Source organism: Periplaneta americana, chromosome 3 (assembly GCF_040183065.1).
Source record: "Periplaneta americana isolate PAMFEO1 chromosome 3, P.americana_PAMFEO1_priV1, whole genome shotgun sequence".
Classification (NCBI taxonomy): Eukaryota; Metazoa; Arthropoda; class Insecta; order Blattodea; family Blattidae; genus Periplaneta; species Periplaneta americana.
In genome coordinates this window covers 153,453,235-153,470,947 of record NC_091119.1, presented here as the reverse complement: position 1 = coordinate 153,470,947, position 17,713 = coordinate 153,453,235, and the positions used below count along the sequence as shown (strand labels likewise).

The 17,713-nt window shown below is 36.3% G+C and overlaps 1 protein-coding gene across 1 annotated transcript in view; it reads right to left on the bottom strand.

Moving 5' to 3' along the window:
• Positions 1-17,713, bottom strand: part of LOC138696679 (medium-chain acyl-CoA ligase ACSF2, mitochondrial-like) — a 41,236-nt gene that overhangs the window by 15,368 nt on the left and 8,155 nt on the right. The window contains exons 2-6 of the mRNA XM_069821964.1: positions 15,928-16,090; positions 11,459-11,587; positions 7,089-7,315; positions 5,858-5,975; positions 5,619-5,714 (exon numbers count right to left, since the gene is read on the bottom strand). Coding sequence (XP_069678065.1) covers positions 5,619-5,714; positions 5,858-5,975; positions 7,089-7,315; positions 11,459-11,587; positions 15,928-16,090 — 733 coding nt within the window. The remainder of the gene's footprint in view (positions 1-5,618; positions 5,715-5,857; positions 5,976-7,088; positions 7,316-11,458; positions 11,588-15,927; positions 16,091-17,713) is intronic.

Genomic DNA, 17,713 nt, shown 5'->3' with positions numbered 1-17,713 from the left:
TCAAATCGCACAGCTATGAAACACGACCTTCTCGGACATGGTCGAATTTTTTTTCATGAATTCCAGACATCAAATAAGGAGACCCATATTTTTTTATTTTCACAATTATTAATTATTTGTGTAGTTATGAATATTTGAAGTTACGCAAGTTATGCGCGCACTGTTACATAAACTCGCTTGGAACTTTGTGTCTACATATAATTGAGATTTGCGGTTTGGCGCATTTGAAAGACGAAATACAACACTTTTTATTAATTTAGGCCTATCACAAATAAATTTAAAATGTGGCCTATTTTTTTAATCATTTCTTTTTCAAAGCAAAATTACTATATTAAATAGCCAAGTTACAAATCTGAAAAAAAATATAGACTTGTTCGCTGATGTATTATCTGTAAACTACTGCATCTATAAATATGGGATCGGCACCCATACATTTGTAACAATTTATTTTCCGGAGGCATGCACGCGCTCGCGATGCCCAGCTAATGAACTGCTTGCAGCCATAGGCTAGAAGGCTGCCCGTGGAAATTTCCCGTTGCATCTGATGTCACCATACTAATCATCAAATGATTAATACCTTAAGGAACAGTAAATATCTTATCTAAAATTATTTTATTATTGTCAGCTCAGGGGGAAGCCCTTCACAGTTTATACTGTAATATAGCCAAGTGCTTGATGATAGCAAGACTGGTTAAGGCAGTAAACTTTATGGCAGTAAACAGATGGCATGAGAGAAAAATAATCAGTTTGGGTTTGAATTTCGCGCAGTGACGTGACTTCTATACAACAGGAGTGATGGTAAAGATCGCGTAATATATAACAAGTGTTTAAATCCATTTACCTTCCTAATCACGCTTTTAAAAAGAAAAGTACACTAAGACGCGTAAGTCGCGACTTATTGATAAAGCTCAATTTGAAGGAGTCTTTGAGTGTGCAAATATGTGATTTGTTCCGTAAAAATCAATAAATTTCCGCATAGGTCAGGTGAAATTATATGTGAAGCCGGTAGTTCTTGTGATATTAATAAACATGAACCAAATGAAAGTGCGGACAGAGAAAGTGATTATCCCAGTATTTCTTCTAGCAGTTCTATGGATTCAGTGCTAGAAATCAGTAATATTGAGGAATTAAACAAGAGTTTGATGTCAAAAGAATCCCCTATCAAGAAATGAAAGATACAACAAAACGATACCCCCGTGAAAAGTTTCAAAAGTAAAAGGCTCCCTAGCATGTTAAGTTTTTCATGTAGAAGATGCATCATCATCCATTCAAAAGTCAGCCATATTTTATTTTTGACGGAATGCAAAGAAAGGTACAACCTGAAAATTACATAGTTATTGCAGACTTTTCTGAAAATGATTCATTTGTAATACAAGATTCAATACAAGGTGTGCATTGGAACATATGCCAAGCCACAATACAGTACAATTTTAATTTTACTTCCTACTTTATTTTATTTTATATTCTCTTATAGGCCTATTAATATTATATCTGAACTGTGACCGAACACGAGCGCTGCTCATTCGGTCTCAAATTTTGTTAATACTACTGCATCTCCTTTTTTATATTGATTGCATTATTTTATTTCTATTTCTCTTATTTGTAATTATATTCTTTATTCTGTATATTTAAATAAATAAATAAATACATAAATAAATAAGTAAATAAATAAATCCTTTCGTAGTATATTTCAAAGGAGATACAGAAATTCGTTACAAAAGTAATGTCATCTCAGAAACCATGAAACATGACGCCGATCCCTTTCACTTTTTTCAATCCGAAGCAATCAATTTCCTGAAGCAAGAATTCAACGATATGAAAAAAAAATCATCTACTTTTCCAATGGATCAAGTTCACACACAAAAAAATAAAAAAAAAAATAAAATAAAAATAATTGCTTACATGAAGACGATTATGGAATTAGTGCTGAATGACACTTCTTTGCAATGTCGCATGGTAAAGGTCCATGTGTTGGCATTGGAGATACTGTTAAAAGACTTGCCACGAGAGTTAGCCTATACAAGATCCTATAACAACACAAAAAAACTGTTTGATTAGTCACAAAAAACATTTCTAACGTGTCATTTATATTTTGTCCATTCAATAAGCACAAAAACCACACTGAAACTTTGCAGGCCAGATACCATAATCTAAAACCAATAACTGGTACATTAAAATTATTTTCTTTCATTCCGTTGTCGAAAACTGAAGATTTAGTAAAACAATTTTCTTTCAAGAAAGAAGGTAGGCGAATGAAAATTTAAAATGTGAATGAAAAGAAACATTTGAAAAGCATAACGTACAATTATTTGAAGATATCATAATAAGTAAATTAGCAGTGTTTCCTCGAGTAACTTGATCCGTACTGGGTGTAATGTTGCAAAGTTCAGTCAATTATCCAGCGCCGATAAACCTTTTAGCGCGCTTTAACGCTTCCCGTCCACTGCTGCTGCGCCGACCGCTACACATTCTGTCATAAGTAATTAAATTTCCATTAAACTATTGGAGATCCCATTCTGATTTTTTCTGGAATTATTAAGAATACTTCAGTGCACCTAGTAGGCATTTTTTTAGATTTTTAATAGGGCTATTTCACATTGATGTATATGTTTTAAAACTTTAATTATAAAAAAATATTTGAAATAATTATATTAAAATTAGTTAGTAAATATTTAATAAAAGACAGTACTTTAAGCTTTTAAATGCATTTTTCAAAAAAATTTAACATCAATATCGTCAGAAATATGACGCTTTAAATGTTGCATTGTGCGACATTTTTAACGAATTTTAACATGTAACATTTTAAAAACATGTGGACTTAGGAGGAAATAAAAATGGACTTGTTGGTTTATGAGACCCATAGAGTTTGTAAAAAAAAATATAAACGCTATCAGAAATATGAAGGTCAAAATTTGTATAATTTTGTGCGATTTGACGTGGAATGACTCACACAGGGACATCATTTTATTTTTACTAACATTTTTAATATTAATCTGGCTATAACTTTCTATTAACGATTGAAACAGGAAACACCGTTTGCTCCCCCTTCCACGACTGGAGTTCCATGATACTGGCGTAATATACAAACAAATCACTTTACTAGGTATAGGAGGGAAGAAAAGTAGTTCATCCATTTACGTAAACTAGGAAATATTGCGCTTTTGAGTTTGATCATTTTCATTAGGTTTTTGTTTAATCAAAATACAGTACTGTATTAACAATGAATGTTTTTACTCACGAAGTGAGCTGTCCATGTGGACGTATTAGTTATGCAGTGTATATTATACTGTTACAGCACATTAGCGTACAATATAGAGAATGAAGTTAAATTGAAAAATAATCATAATATGGATATTTAAACACATTTTTGAAAATGGTGGCCGTTCATTTCGATACCGTCTTCAGTTTATTTGTGCATATTATCACACTATAGACTATTGTACCTAATTCCAATTACCAATTTCGTCCTTCGTACGAGTAACTCATGTTGAAATAATTCTGTACCTACTCAATAAAAGAGTACCTTACGTACTGTAAATTCAATCTTCACTTCTGCCCGATCCGGAAAGATAAAATTACTCAGAAATGCTATCTACTGTCGGTTCAAGTGGTTTTGTCGCAGGGTCGTAGAAGGGGGGGGGAAATCACGTGACAGTTAATTACTTAACGAGTCCCTTTTATTTAAGTTATTTTAAACGCTTGTATAATATTACGTAGACGTCCAATTCCTAACAGAAATTAATGTTTTCAGAAAAGAGCTAAGATAGCCCAGCTACTAGACTTTACAGAGGGGCGAACAGAAGCAGGTGGGGGAAACCGAGATGCGACGTAGGCAAACGGACGGCAGTACCTGTGCGAAAATATGATTCAATATTGAAAGCTCTTTCGTCACTGGAAAACTCGAACATATTTCTGGAACGTACTATACTCACTAACTCAGTACTTCTTACGCGCCCTCGGCTCTGTGTCGTGAACGGTTGGAAGTTTACTAGTAGAAGGGGTGGGAGTGCAGTACATTCAAAAACTCAGGTAGGAGGTACAATGAAAGTTTAAGTAAAAATAAAATGATGTCCCTGTATATATATATATATATATATATATATATATATATATATATATATAACTAAACAGAAATATTTACACACAGAATAATAAATTTTACAGGAGAAAGAGTTCATCCAAAGGGCTGGACTCGGGAAGAGTACCCAAAACGCTCATTGCGTTTCCACGTTGAATTGCAATACTTAAACGTTGACGCAAATAAAGAGCTTATATGCCCGGTTCACGGGTATTAGAGCGACTAGAATTAGTTAAATTTCTTTGAATAGAATTCTTAAAAAAAATAATAAATAAAAATAAACAGGCGAATTGGAAAGTTCAACGAAAAAGGGGACACGGAATTGTTCTAAAACTATAGGCCTAGATAATTTCGACAGCGATGCAGTGAGAATGATTATTTTAAGTTTTTGTGGAGAAAATTGCCTTTCAAGCTTGAATGCAATATTAAAAAGTGCCAACGAGAAGTTTTGTTTCTCTGCGTCCCAATCATCTCTCTAGCGAATATTGGGAAATATTGGGTTCCGCTATAAATGAATGATATGGCGCGGAAATATTTGATTGAACGTCAGGACATAGTTGCGTTGTGTAATCAATTCCTTTGTATGATGAAAGACACAAGATCAACCGACCGTCAGGAATCTCTCTTGACTTAAGCCTGGTTCAGACGGTGCGTGTTTCTGTGATGGATTCCAAAGTGGCTGCGCAGATGGGTAGCCTGCGTGCTCAGTGGCTGGCTCCCGTGTTGCCTACGGTGATGGTAGTTGTTCACAGTAGTTGTTTCACAGTTCAAATTGGAAAATCATCTGCTACTTCATCTGTTGCCAACACTCATGGTCAAAAAGAAAGTAAACCGAGACTGGAAAGCAACTAAAGTCCTACATTAACAGTAGTAAATGTCGTAATAAAGTAATTAAGCCATAAGTGCAAAACAGCTGAAGTCCGATATTTAATTGTTGTTTCTTAGAAACTAAAGAATATAGAAAAAACAGGTTTAGTTGGAAAACAACGAACATGGCGACATGGTTTCAGTGGTGATATTATATGATCATCTTTGGTTTCCAACCTGCAAACCATCACGAAAAATAGCAAGGAACCTATCCTCGAAATCCAGCAAGCTAGCCATCCACGGAGCCACCAGAGCGCATTACTTCCGGCGAGTGACCACGCAGGCTACCCATCCGCGCAGCCACCTTGGAATCCATCACAGAAACACGCACCGTCTGAACCGGGCTTTACTGTTTAAAGACTTTGTGAACGGCCTTGAAGTTAGAACGGTTGTTCCATTCCTTTGTGAAAAGAGCACAAGCAAGCCTATTGGTAATAGCGTCTTCTTCGCAGCAGAATACGCATTCATCAGACTGTGCCATTTTCCAATCAATTATTATTCGTGGAAACGCACTACGGTGCTTATTTGATGTACAGCGTGGAACACAGGTCCATTATTTGTTTATGGCAAAGAGAAAATCCCTAGGCTCAATAGGATCCGAACTCTTCTCTTTCGGAACCAGCATCATAACTGACTCCATCAACTCTAATTCAAAATGTATTGAAACACTTACGTGAAATCCTATTTTTTTGTCACTAAACCAGGAGTAGATGGTATTCACAACGTTGTGGTGGCTCAGAAGCACTCCTTTCGGGGTACCGGTTGTTCCCTGAAAATATTTTGAAACATGAATGTCTTAATTTTTGTCTAATAAACTTACGAAAATATTTATCAGAAAATAATACAAAACTTTCCTGAATTAAAAAAAATCGTTAATTTTAGTTCTTTATTAGAATAAATTTTGAAACTTACGGATGAGAACTGAATACTGCATCCTTCATCTGGCTGTATCAATGTCTGCAGATCTTTAATTTTCTGTAAAAATTCCGGCTTTGCAGAAGCCATGACGTCACTCAGTCGATAAGCTCCTCTTTTGTGCATGATCATGAAACATACACAAACCCACAATTGAAACAATATAGACTCTGATAGCGTGAAGTACAACTTTTAAGTAGCTACAGAATTTTGAGAAATGATATGAAAAATAATTAAATTGTGTTAACATTCGTATAAAATTTTCCAGGATTAGAGCCTCTACATTTTACATGGAGAGTGTCCAATAAGTCACGGACCGTAGGGAACAATTCCCTGAACGATGGATTGGTCGACGTGGACCTATGGAATGCCCCTCACGTGATCCTGAACTCACGTCACTTGATTTTTATTTGTAGGGTCATTTTAAATCCATTGTGTATGCAGAAAGAATGACGTCACTTCATCTGCAAACAAGAATCACAGCTGCTTGCAGAGGAGTAACCCTTGATATTTTATGACATTACTAGAGTGAAATATGTGGAATCCTTTATAGATCTATATTAAAATAATGAAAGATGGAATATCTATATCTATCTATCTTGATAGGCCTATTATTTGTAGGAATAGGGACTAAGAAATCAATTAGCCACTCTTCAACTCACAAGAGTCTTCCACAACATAGTCTACAGAATATCTTTAAAACTATGGCATAGGTAAATACTGTGAAATAAAAGTGGAATGCAGGACTCTAGTTTCCGATAAAGAAAATCCATCGCAGTGGAGTAACGGTTAGCACGTCTGACCGTGAAATGAACGGGTCCGGGTTCAAATCCTGGTTGGGACAAGTTATCTGGTTGAGGTTTTTTTTTGGGGGGGGGGGGAGTTCTCAACCCATTACGAGAAAATACTGGGTAACTTTCGGTGTTGGACCCTGAACTCATTTCGCTGACATTATCACCCTCATCTCATTCAGACGCTAGATAACCCATAGCAGTTGATAAACCATCGTAAAGTAACCGACTAAAAATAATAAAATAAAATAAATAAAACACTTCGGATGTAATAAGCACGGAAAACACTATGGAGGACAACTAAAACTGCAATTCAATCAAATATTACTTTATAAGTTAAACACAAAAAACCCTTTATCTTCTCTAATTAATTTTCACTTACTAACATTTCTGTAATCATTAGAGGTTCGTTAAAGCCAACTCCCTTGCGAACTCACCGGTATTGCTTATCGCCCATGAGAATAAGTGTTTCGAGTGTCGGAACTTTGGCTGCCTGCAATTTCACTCCGGACTCCGGGCAGCTGTCCAGTTCCGGAATCACAGTGCGCAGGATCTCGTAGCAGCTGTTGGTCTTGTAGAACTCGGAACTGATGATCGCCTTCACTTCTGCCTTGTTAAGTGAAAACATAAGCTGGGGCGCCTGATATGCGGGATCCAGTTGCACCTGCGAAAACGAGTGATTCGTTTGTTCAGGAGATTTATTTTAGAGGGTTACAGCAAAATAAGTAGACACTTTTAATGTTTTATAAACCAAGGAGTACATAAGTAATAGACGCTTTCAAGTTTACACTGCTTCATGAAGTGATTCTTGGAAATCATATGTTCAGTATGTTCTCCTTGTGAAAGACGACACACGTCAAGGGGTGATAACGTAGATCATCCCAAATCCGGTGTAACATACCTGCATCGATACTCGCCACAGCTCTCGTGATGCGTTGTTTCAACCCCCTAAGTCAGTCATTTCAACGAGACCGCTCATAGCCCGTATGCACTGATCAGAGCACATAAGGCACGCAGGTACAAGTCGCTGGTGAACTCAAGGGTTGTACATTACACATTGATGAAGAAGTCGTTCAGTAAGTTTCAGGCTGACTAGACTCTTGACTTCTTATGTAAGTGAAAGATGAGGTGATGCTCTTTGTTGGTTTGTGGAAATTACTTAGTTACAAAGACAAGTGTCGAACGCCTGAAATTATTAGTTCATCTACAGAATGATATACTATTCAAATTAGTTTGTTTTTATTTCCATCAAATAGTAGTAAATGTATGTGAAGATGTATTGTAGAGCTTCTTCCTCACAGCATTGTATTTATGTTTACAGAATAAAGTACAAACAAAAGTGTGTGCTGCTAATGGCGTAGACTCGTTACATGTCAGTTACGAGTTGTGTCTATAAATTGTACAGTTTTCGTACATAAATTCTCAGTTTGACGATGTTTCTTACCATTACGATATTGTTCTGTCCGAGTACTTTGAATTGCGTGAATATTTATCAGAATTCATAACAGAAAAATAGAGACAGTCCAGAACTAGTTGACTCTACATGGGTCGAGGAACATAACTTTCTCAAGGATACATTAGAGCATCTGAACGTTTTGAATTTGAGATCGCAAGGAAAGAATCAGTTAATTTGTGTCGACAGATATTGTTAAAAGCTTTCAGATGAAGATTTCGTTGTGGTTTTCTTTTCCTAATTAGTTATAGTATTATTCTTTCTTCACCCACTCTTCCTAGCAGAGCTTCATTTTTTATTTTGTCTGTCCATTTCACACTTTCCATTCTTTTCCATATCCACATTGCAAATGTTTCCAGTCGTTATCTTCGCTTACTGGTAATGATTATATTTCTTCGTCATTCGTTACCACACTCCACACAAAGCACTATACTAGTCTTTTCTTTAGTTCTTTTTCCAAAGGTTTGTAGAAAATAATCTTTTTTCTATTAAAAGCTTACTTTGTCATTGCTATCCTCCTTTTCACTTTCTGGCAGCAACTCATGTACCTTACTAAGAGTTTTTCTTGGTAAAGATGAATGCTGTGACTTCCTGTTACTTTCCGCACACATTTCTCTGGCAAAATCGCAATAAGCAGAACATAGAAGCTCCGCCCACCACCCCTTCCACTTTTCCCCTACTAGCTCATCAGACACTCTGCGACGTGATAGGTGAGTGTTGTGTCGAATGTACATTTCATGAGGGTGGGGATAACTTCCCCTACTGGCGTTCTCTTTATTGCGATTTATCCCTTTCTTTCGCGTCTAAAAGGTACCAGGGACCCAGCTTGGAGGTGAGGGGATTGGATTTGATTATTTATGTTCTCCGGACTTCACCGAAATTCAACGCAGGAGTTGAATATCTGTTATATCAGGGGTTTTGACACGATCAGATAGCGGGAGATCCCAAATAGCCTTACTCCCCTTCTTGATACAGTGGACTTTAATATCTTCACATTTATGGCACTTACTTTCTTATAATTATGTTGTGCGAAAAAAAGTTATTTTACAACAATTGAGTTCTTATTTATCTTGTAACTAATGCTATTACCCTTTTAATTCTATATTTTTGCAACAGAAATCACAGGAATAGGTATACATAAATATAATTATTATATTAAGCATGCAGATTAATGGATATAATGATTTATTCCATTTTTTTGTACACAATTCTGTCTAAATTATGTAGCCTACTGTTTTCCATATTGTTATTATTTCTGATATTTTAAGCAATATTCTTGTTCAAAGTTAACACGAACTTAATAGGTATCAGCAGTTAATAATGGGATTCTAAACATACTCATTTTAAACAAAATTATCAACAGTTCTGTCAGAATAGTTGTTTCTAAGAAAATTCATCCAAACATAGGCTAAACAAGAAGTTTTGACAGTTAAATCTTTAAGATATCCACACTTCTTGTACCTGTTGTCACGTCTTTTGTGCCTTGAGGCAGTCAGAACTTGGAATTATTAATATTACAACGGAAGGTAAAAATGGTATTTAATTTATATAATGGAAATAATTTTTCTTTAGATATGACTTCAACTATGAATATCCTAGGATTTTGTATGGAATAAATTGTGTCTTTTATTGCAAATAGACACACTGTTTCTTCACTAAATATTATTATATTTCATGTACGTGTTTTCGATTAAATTCATTCGCCCTTCATTCGTAGATACTGAATATGAAGAAAATCAGTTTAATACCTTGAAGTAATCGCTGCAGACAGACTGACCAGCAAGCAATATTTCCAAAACCAAATAAAGAAACTGAAAAAGTATGTCCCTGTAAAAATGTCGAAGCTGATATTTTTCAGCAACACAATAATTTCTCTTTATACCTCGTACGAGAAAGTGAAACTAAATTTATCTTTTACTAAGACACAAAGTTATAATATCTGCAATACTTGGGAAAAGTGACATAAGTCAGTTTCCACAAACCTTTCTTGATAATTTATTGACAACTTACGGAACATCTGCTCGCTTAGAAAAAAATACACAAGTATTACAGTAATTCCCATTACAGTAATTCATGCAGAAAAAAATCAAATCGACATAAACCAATGTAAATTGTCAATAAATTATAAAAAAAGGTTTGTGAAAACTGATTTATGTCACTTTTCCCAAGCACTGCAGATCACACACACACACACACACACACACACACACACACACACACACACACATATGCCTAAGTGTAAGGACCTGAATTTTTAGCATCTATTTTCATCGAAATTAGCATCAATTTTTCTCAAAATTAACATCAATTTTTCTCAAAATTAGCATCTATTTTTCTCAAAATTAGCATCTAGCATCTACGTGTTTTCAAATTAGCATCTATTTTTTTTTCAGAGGAAACTTTGTGTATTCTGCCTTTCATTTCTCAAAAGATAACATTATGCACATTTTTCCTCATTCAAATTACATCGTCTGTCTGAAACAACAGCACCATACTGTGATAAAACACGTTCACCGTCAACATTGTTTGTTGGTGTTCGCAGTACTTTGCAAACAACATTCTGAAAATGCTTTAGTCTCCAATACGGCAACTGCAGAATTTACAAAAAAAACTGTTTTAGCGCCTGAAGCAGAGTCCATGAATGGAATACTGCTTGGCTCTTTAATGAGCAGTTATAGTTGTTCGCCTCTTTTACGAAGGAGCTCGTATCTCACAAATTCAAGCAACTCTGTCAATATAACTGGAATAACTATCCAGCTCCGCTGCGATCTCAAAAGGAAATGGCCGAGTAAACCGACGCGACTCATTTTAGCGAAGCCTATATCGAATGTACAACTTGATAATTGGTATTACGATATGTATATCAATCATCTGACCTTCATTAACAATATATGAAATTTATCGACTCGAGCGGACAATAATTGATAGAGAGATAATCGATGGACATGTTTTGAGTATTTAAGAATTGACTTTAATAGTATTTTACTGATAAATCGTTATTAAATATCATTTTTCTCGTGATTTTGCAATTTGATAGAAAATTCACATTTTTCGCATTTCAGTTGTGTTAGAATATCGTGCTAAATCACCTTACAGATTAAGAAACATACTTTCTATCCCACGAGTGGAAGGCTGGTTGAGTGAAAGAGAAGGCCTTATGGACTTAATTCTGCTAGCTAAAATAAATTATTATTATTATTATTATTATTATTATTATTATTATTATTATTATTATTATTATTATTAATTTAAAAATTCGCAGATTTCGCAAGTGCGGAATTTTCAGGTTCCTACCTATGTGCGACTTGCAGTAGGCCTACCGGTATTGTTAGTGAAAGTAGCACAAGCGCTCACCGCTATGAATCCCCCTCTAGCTGCGGCCAGTCTGCAGATGTACCATTCAATGGAATTCGGACCCCAGATAGCCAGCCGGTCTCCAGGGTTGAGTCCCAACTGCAATAAGCCTGCAGCTACTTCATCCGCCTGAAAGTATAACGTAATTTCGGACACATAGTTACATGAAGTGATTTTTTATATTTTGAGTTGAATACTGGATAAGTACCTTGTCAATGTTCGTGAGAGTAGGTCTCTTTGTTTCTTTTCCTTTTATTGTTATTTAAAATTTCTTAATTTGCACTAGTATTTCTACAAGTAAAAAAAAAAATTATAGCTTGTCTTTACTGATAGAGTAAATATTATGCTTTTTTTTTAATTGGGGACTTCGATTGAAGTGGATTTATTGTGGCTGGCAGAGTAACTATCTCATGCCTCCACGTTTTATGTTTGCTACCCGTGCACTTCATTAGAAGCCGTTATCCCTGTGAACTTACAATACATTTTCCCCTATTATCATATTTCAGGATTATCTAAGAAATTAGCAAATTATTTGTGATAGTAGAAGAGAAAGAGGGCGGGGGGAAGGGAAGAGGTCCGTGGCCCATTTCTTTTAGGTCTCATCCCGACATTTGTCTTATAATTCAAGGGAAACCACGGAAAACCTTGAGCAGGATGAGGTGCCGTACTGACGACAAGCCAATTGACTTCATTGGGGTATGCATATACGCAGGAGGAGGGTTGTCTTTTAATCATAATTAAAAATTCAAATACATAAAAATCCATAAGAACATCGCAATGAAATCATTTACAATACATATGTTTAGGCAGCCAATAATGTGATGACCCTGAAACAGAGAAATAACATCATTAGTGCAGTAGTACACTTACTGTCGGTGACTCAGGAGAAGACGAGAGCGGACTGAGGAGGAAGGGCTGTGAACAGATAACGTACAACAACACGTGCAATATTTGTACTGCAGTAAGCGGAAACATTAGGTCTCCTTCTGTTCAACTTAGCTTTAATTTCCATGCGCATTGTTACTCATGTTTCCTGCACGAGTAATAACCTGGCTACTGGGATTCTTATCTGAGCGATGTTTATAATAATCAACAGCGATAGTCAAGAAGGTCACATTCCTTCCGCTCGTCTTCTCCTGAGAAACGGACAGTATGTCTGTCAGCCAAGTCATCTTGTTGTTTAGTGTTCAGTGGTTTGCGTCTTGTACGTTGTCGTTCCAAAGCTAGAATGTGGAGTACGCTTTTAGGTCTTCTGTGTTTATCTAAAACAGAGTTGTAGTTACCCAGAGAAGAAATTAGTGGGTTGTTGCTGTTTTACGACTTGGTGTACGTGCAGAAGGCTTGATTAGAAATGTATTCTTTAATTGTCCAAATTTCGAGTTCTTTATGAATTAATCTAACAGGTGTTACTCTAGGAAGATCTGTAATGAATCTTAAAAGTTTGTTTTGGAAAACCTGTAATCTTTTAAGAACTGTAATAGGTGCATGTCCCCAAGCAGGACAAATATTATGATTTCCAATACAGTGGAATTAAAACAACAATTGACTTGTTAGTTGTGACATTTTAAGGTGTCTAGAATTTTCGTGTCAATAAATCTTCTCCTCTCCTTGTGGCCTATAAGAAGCTACCGCTCTCACTTCCCTATAGGCTATAGATTGTAGGTTAACAACCCGTCATCTTCCGCACCCTATGTGGCCAATAAGAGCTATCACTCCCTCTTCTCTATATGAATTGTAGATTAACATCCCTTCCCCTTCCTTGTCCTTGTGTCCAATAAGATGCTTCTGCTCCCTCTTCCCTACGGAGTGACCGCGAAGTGGGCGTACCCCCTTCTCCCTTTATTTTCTACACTATGCTGGTTATTAATTAATGCTTGATATGGACACTTATCTAATAGTTAAGGGTCCAGAACATCGATATGGAGATCGTCACTGTCGAAGCGCAGCTGAATCCTGCGTCATGTTCAAACAAATCTTTTACGGAGATAATCCGAGGTCACGTGACGTGGGTGAAGGCATCTTCTACAGCTGCTCGTAACTCTTCTGTTGTGTGATACCGGTTATTTCAGACTCTCTCCTTGATGAATCCCCAGAGGGCACTGGCAGGTGTTGTGAGGTCGGGACTTCTTCGAGGTCAGGCAAAGGGAGTATCTTCAGAACCTTTTCTCCGCAAAACATTTGCCAGAATATGGCACAGAATTCGGCTGTGCTACGACAGTGAAGTCTCTGTACCGATATTCTATATCCTTAAATCATAAGTGCCCATATCAGACATTCAATCGTGAACATCATAGTGTCTAAAATAAAACGGGTTACGCTCACTTCTCGGTCATTTTGTGGGTTAAGGGACAGGAAGCGATAGCATCTTATTGACCGTTAAGAAAGGGGAAGGGATTTTTTATAATAGTCTTTATTAAACATAATTGTGTACAATTTTCAGTTCCTGTTTTAGGGGAAAGGATGGTATCCTGGAAACCTTTGGTGCTTTCAAAGGTCACAACTCTCATGTCGGTTGTTGTTTTTTACTCCATTACAATTTCGAGATTCCCTGGTTCATATCTACCTGGGAGGAATAGATTATTTATTTTGAAAAAGAAAGAAAAACAATCAATCATGTACTGTATAGTTGTGATTTAAGAGTATTTCTTACGTGAAAAACATACCCTCTGGCAAAATTTAGTTGCTGTCTCTCATTTACACAAGTATTGACGTTATAATGATATGCTACTATGTACAAAAATGAGACATTTTTGAAGTGAGGAAGAAAACAGCACAGTTATCAAAATCACTCGTTTTAATGTTTTATTAAAAACCGAATCTTATTAGTGTAAACTAAGACACAATTCCAATTGAACAATATTGGTTAATAAGTAAATTTGTTTTAGTGTTGAATGTTACTGTTTACATATTATTAGACTGTGTATAGCTATATAAAATTGGCTTATTACACAATTGGCAGAACAGATGTGAATTTAAAATTTGAAAATGTTTACTATTTGACAATAACACCGCGTTGCGGCTACTTAAAAGACTCCTAAGTCCTCAGATACGGTTAATATTTGAAATAAATGCATGACGAAAGCGGTCAGATAGACAGTTGTTACAGACTGGAAGGTGTTGGGTTTAATTCCGGTTGATAACGAGATTTTCTCGTTATCAAAACTTCTGGAACGACCTCCAAATTCACTCAGCCTCCTATCAAATTCAGTACCGTCATTTCTCCTAACTGTGGTTATGGAATACAACCATGATCCATGATACAACCATTCAAATTTTGTACTCCATAACGTAGTAGGGATCGGCCTGGTTGGCATAGAACTGGTCTTCTATGCCCGAGGTTGCGGGTTCGATCCCGGGCCAGATCGATGCCATTTAGGGGAGAGTCGGGTAGTATCGGACATCGGGTAGTATCGGACAGTGCGTTTCTTTCATCTACCGCCATATGGTAGTACCTGAACGACATGGTTACGTTTCTCTATGCGACATCACAGAAACGTAACCATGTCAATCAGGTACTATCAACGTGTGGTAGATGAAAGAAACTCACTGTCCGATATTACCCGATGTCCGATATTACCCGACTCTCCCCTAAGTATCCTTAAATGCGATAGGCTCATGTCAGTAGATTTACTGGCATGTAAAAGAACTTTTGCGGGACAAAATTCCGGCACACCGGCGACACTGATATAACCTCGTCAGTTGCGAGCGTCGTTAAATAAAACATAACATTTTAACGTAGTACTCGTTTATCTATATTTTTGCTGTAGATTACTGTAGTTCGAAGTCAAGCCACTGCGGCTATCTACGAACGGTCTATGTTACTTCTACAATGTTCTTTTAATGGTTGTATCGTGGACCATAGTTGTGTTCCAGGACCATAATTATGGGAAATGACTGTATCTGTTCTTTTCCGGTGGTTAAAAGGCGGTCGCAGCATGTGCTGACCACAAACCCTTATTCTAGCGCCGAGGTCAAGAAAGTATGAAGCTCTACCTCCAGTCCTCCAAGCGCCTTCATGACATATGAGGATACCTTTACCTTAATATGAAGAAGTAGGCCTAGTAAAATAAAGAAATAAATCCGTACATAAATAAATAAATCACCATAGGTCTACAGTCATTTCATTGTAAATATCAGTGATTAATTTGACTTCATACCTCGTCCCATAATGTCTGACAGGAGAAGTAAACATTGCCGACAGCGGAGAAAAGAAGTACAATTTTGGTATTCAACCATTGGCAGAGGACTCATTCCACGCCTATCTTGAAGGTGAGTGGGAGAAGAACGTTTCAGGCCGCTCAACTTCAAGACAAGACTTCAAGAGACCACTACCATTGGTTGTACAGCAAATATACTTCTGTCCTCTGCCGGCAATGTTTACATTTCCTGTCAGACATTATGGGACGAAGTAGGCTATAGTTTCATGAAGTGATGGTAATTTCCATCATCTTGTTCCAAGTATTTATTACCTTGTCTCGAGCCTCTCTGAAGGTGAAGCGTTGTCCCTGGTATAAGGACACCACAGCTTCTTTGTCTCCCCATTGCTCCGCAGCCAAGTCGATGACTTGTCCCAGAGTGAGAGGAGTCAGTGGTCTAGCCCCCGGGTTATGCCAATAACTGGGTTTGAATTTCCTGTGCGCATAAACCATTGCATTATAAATTCGTGAAGCATCAATGTTATGAGGATCCTATCTACTAGCACTCAATTTTATATAGAATACGTAGTTCTATCACAGTCTACTATATACAGTCGCGAAGCTTGAGGTGTTTTTTTTTGCAAATCTCATGATAAAGCGCTCCAAGCGGTTAGCAACTAGAAACAATAGACTGTTCATGGTCGACTTTGGACTGTGTCGTATTTCTATCGAGTGCTAGCTCGTTGCGTATTTCACATTGATGTTCGTTATTGGTTATAATGAAAATGTTAATGGCTGAAATATAATAATTGGAATAATAATATGGGACAAGGAGGAGACGTTGGTAGTGCTATAAATTGTAGCAACAGTAAGAGAAAGAGGCCAGAGTTATCCTTTTTCCGATTTCCGAAAGATTCAGAAAGGTTCCTGGGTTTCCACAAGAATGCTGTGCAGAAACAAAACTGTTAATTTGAAGTTCTTTGTGACTGTTGGAATACATTATATCCTTAAATTTCACACTGAAATGTTTCAGTCTAACCGAAAGGACATTAGATACCGGTTAAAGTTCTGTCACTTAGGCTGCTAAATTTCCAGAGAAATAAAGGTTAGGTCTACTTTTTTTTTCAGAGGATATATTTTTAATTGTAGCTATTAATTTTGTTATTATTTGTATGTGTTATTTTACTAAAGACGTAGAAAAATTAAGTTTGTTTTAATGAAATTTATTGATCACGTTTTATATTCAATTCTGGTGGGATTATTATTGCTTAGGCCTACTTTTTTTTTCAAAGAATATGTTTTTAATTATAGCTGTTAATTTTGTTGTTATTTTTATTTGTTGCTTTACTAGAGACGTAGAAAAAGTCTGTTACAATAAAATTTATTGATCACGTTTTATTTCCAATTCTGGTGTGATTATTATTGCTTAATCTCATCCCACTTTGTTAACTACGTAAGCCTACACTACAAGTACCGGTACACGTAAGTTACTCCATTAATTCATATTTCCATTATTATTGTTGTAAAGGGAAATGCAAATTAATATTTATTGGTTTCATAGTTAATTATCGCTATAATCTTGAATGAGTGAAGCTATTATAGTAAATTTTAGTTCGTTTTGCACAAACAAAAATTATATTAACTTATTTCTTGCAGGTATCTTCGAGTTTATGGTGGAATTTAATATACTTCATTAAAATAATAAATTAACTTTATGCATTTAATATTTCAATAATGGAAGGAAGGTGTTAATTTTTCCAAAAGAACACGACAACGAAAGTGTAACATATTTTGTCGGCTGCTAGGAGAGAGATCTGCGATGATGAGGCGATAGTAGCGATCCTAGTGGTGGGCAACTACCCATGTTTGCATTTTTACTACATATTGAGCTTCGCGACTGTACATAGTAGACTGTGGTTCTATCAAAGCGACACATCCTACAATTATTTATCCCTCCGCCCTGAAACAGAGAAGAATTTTAGTCTTTACCATTATCGCCAACTTCACCATTCATGTAGATTAGACCAATGATTTGTTCCTCTTCACTCATGTTCATTATTTTCTACCCGTATCTATTTTTCTATTGCGTTTGTAATCATTTATATAGGCCTATCAATAA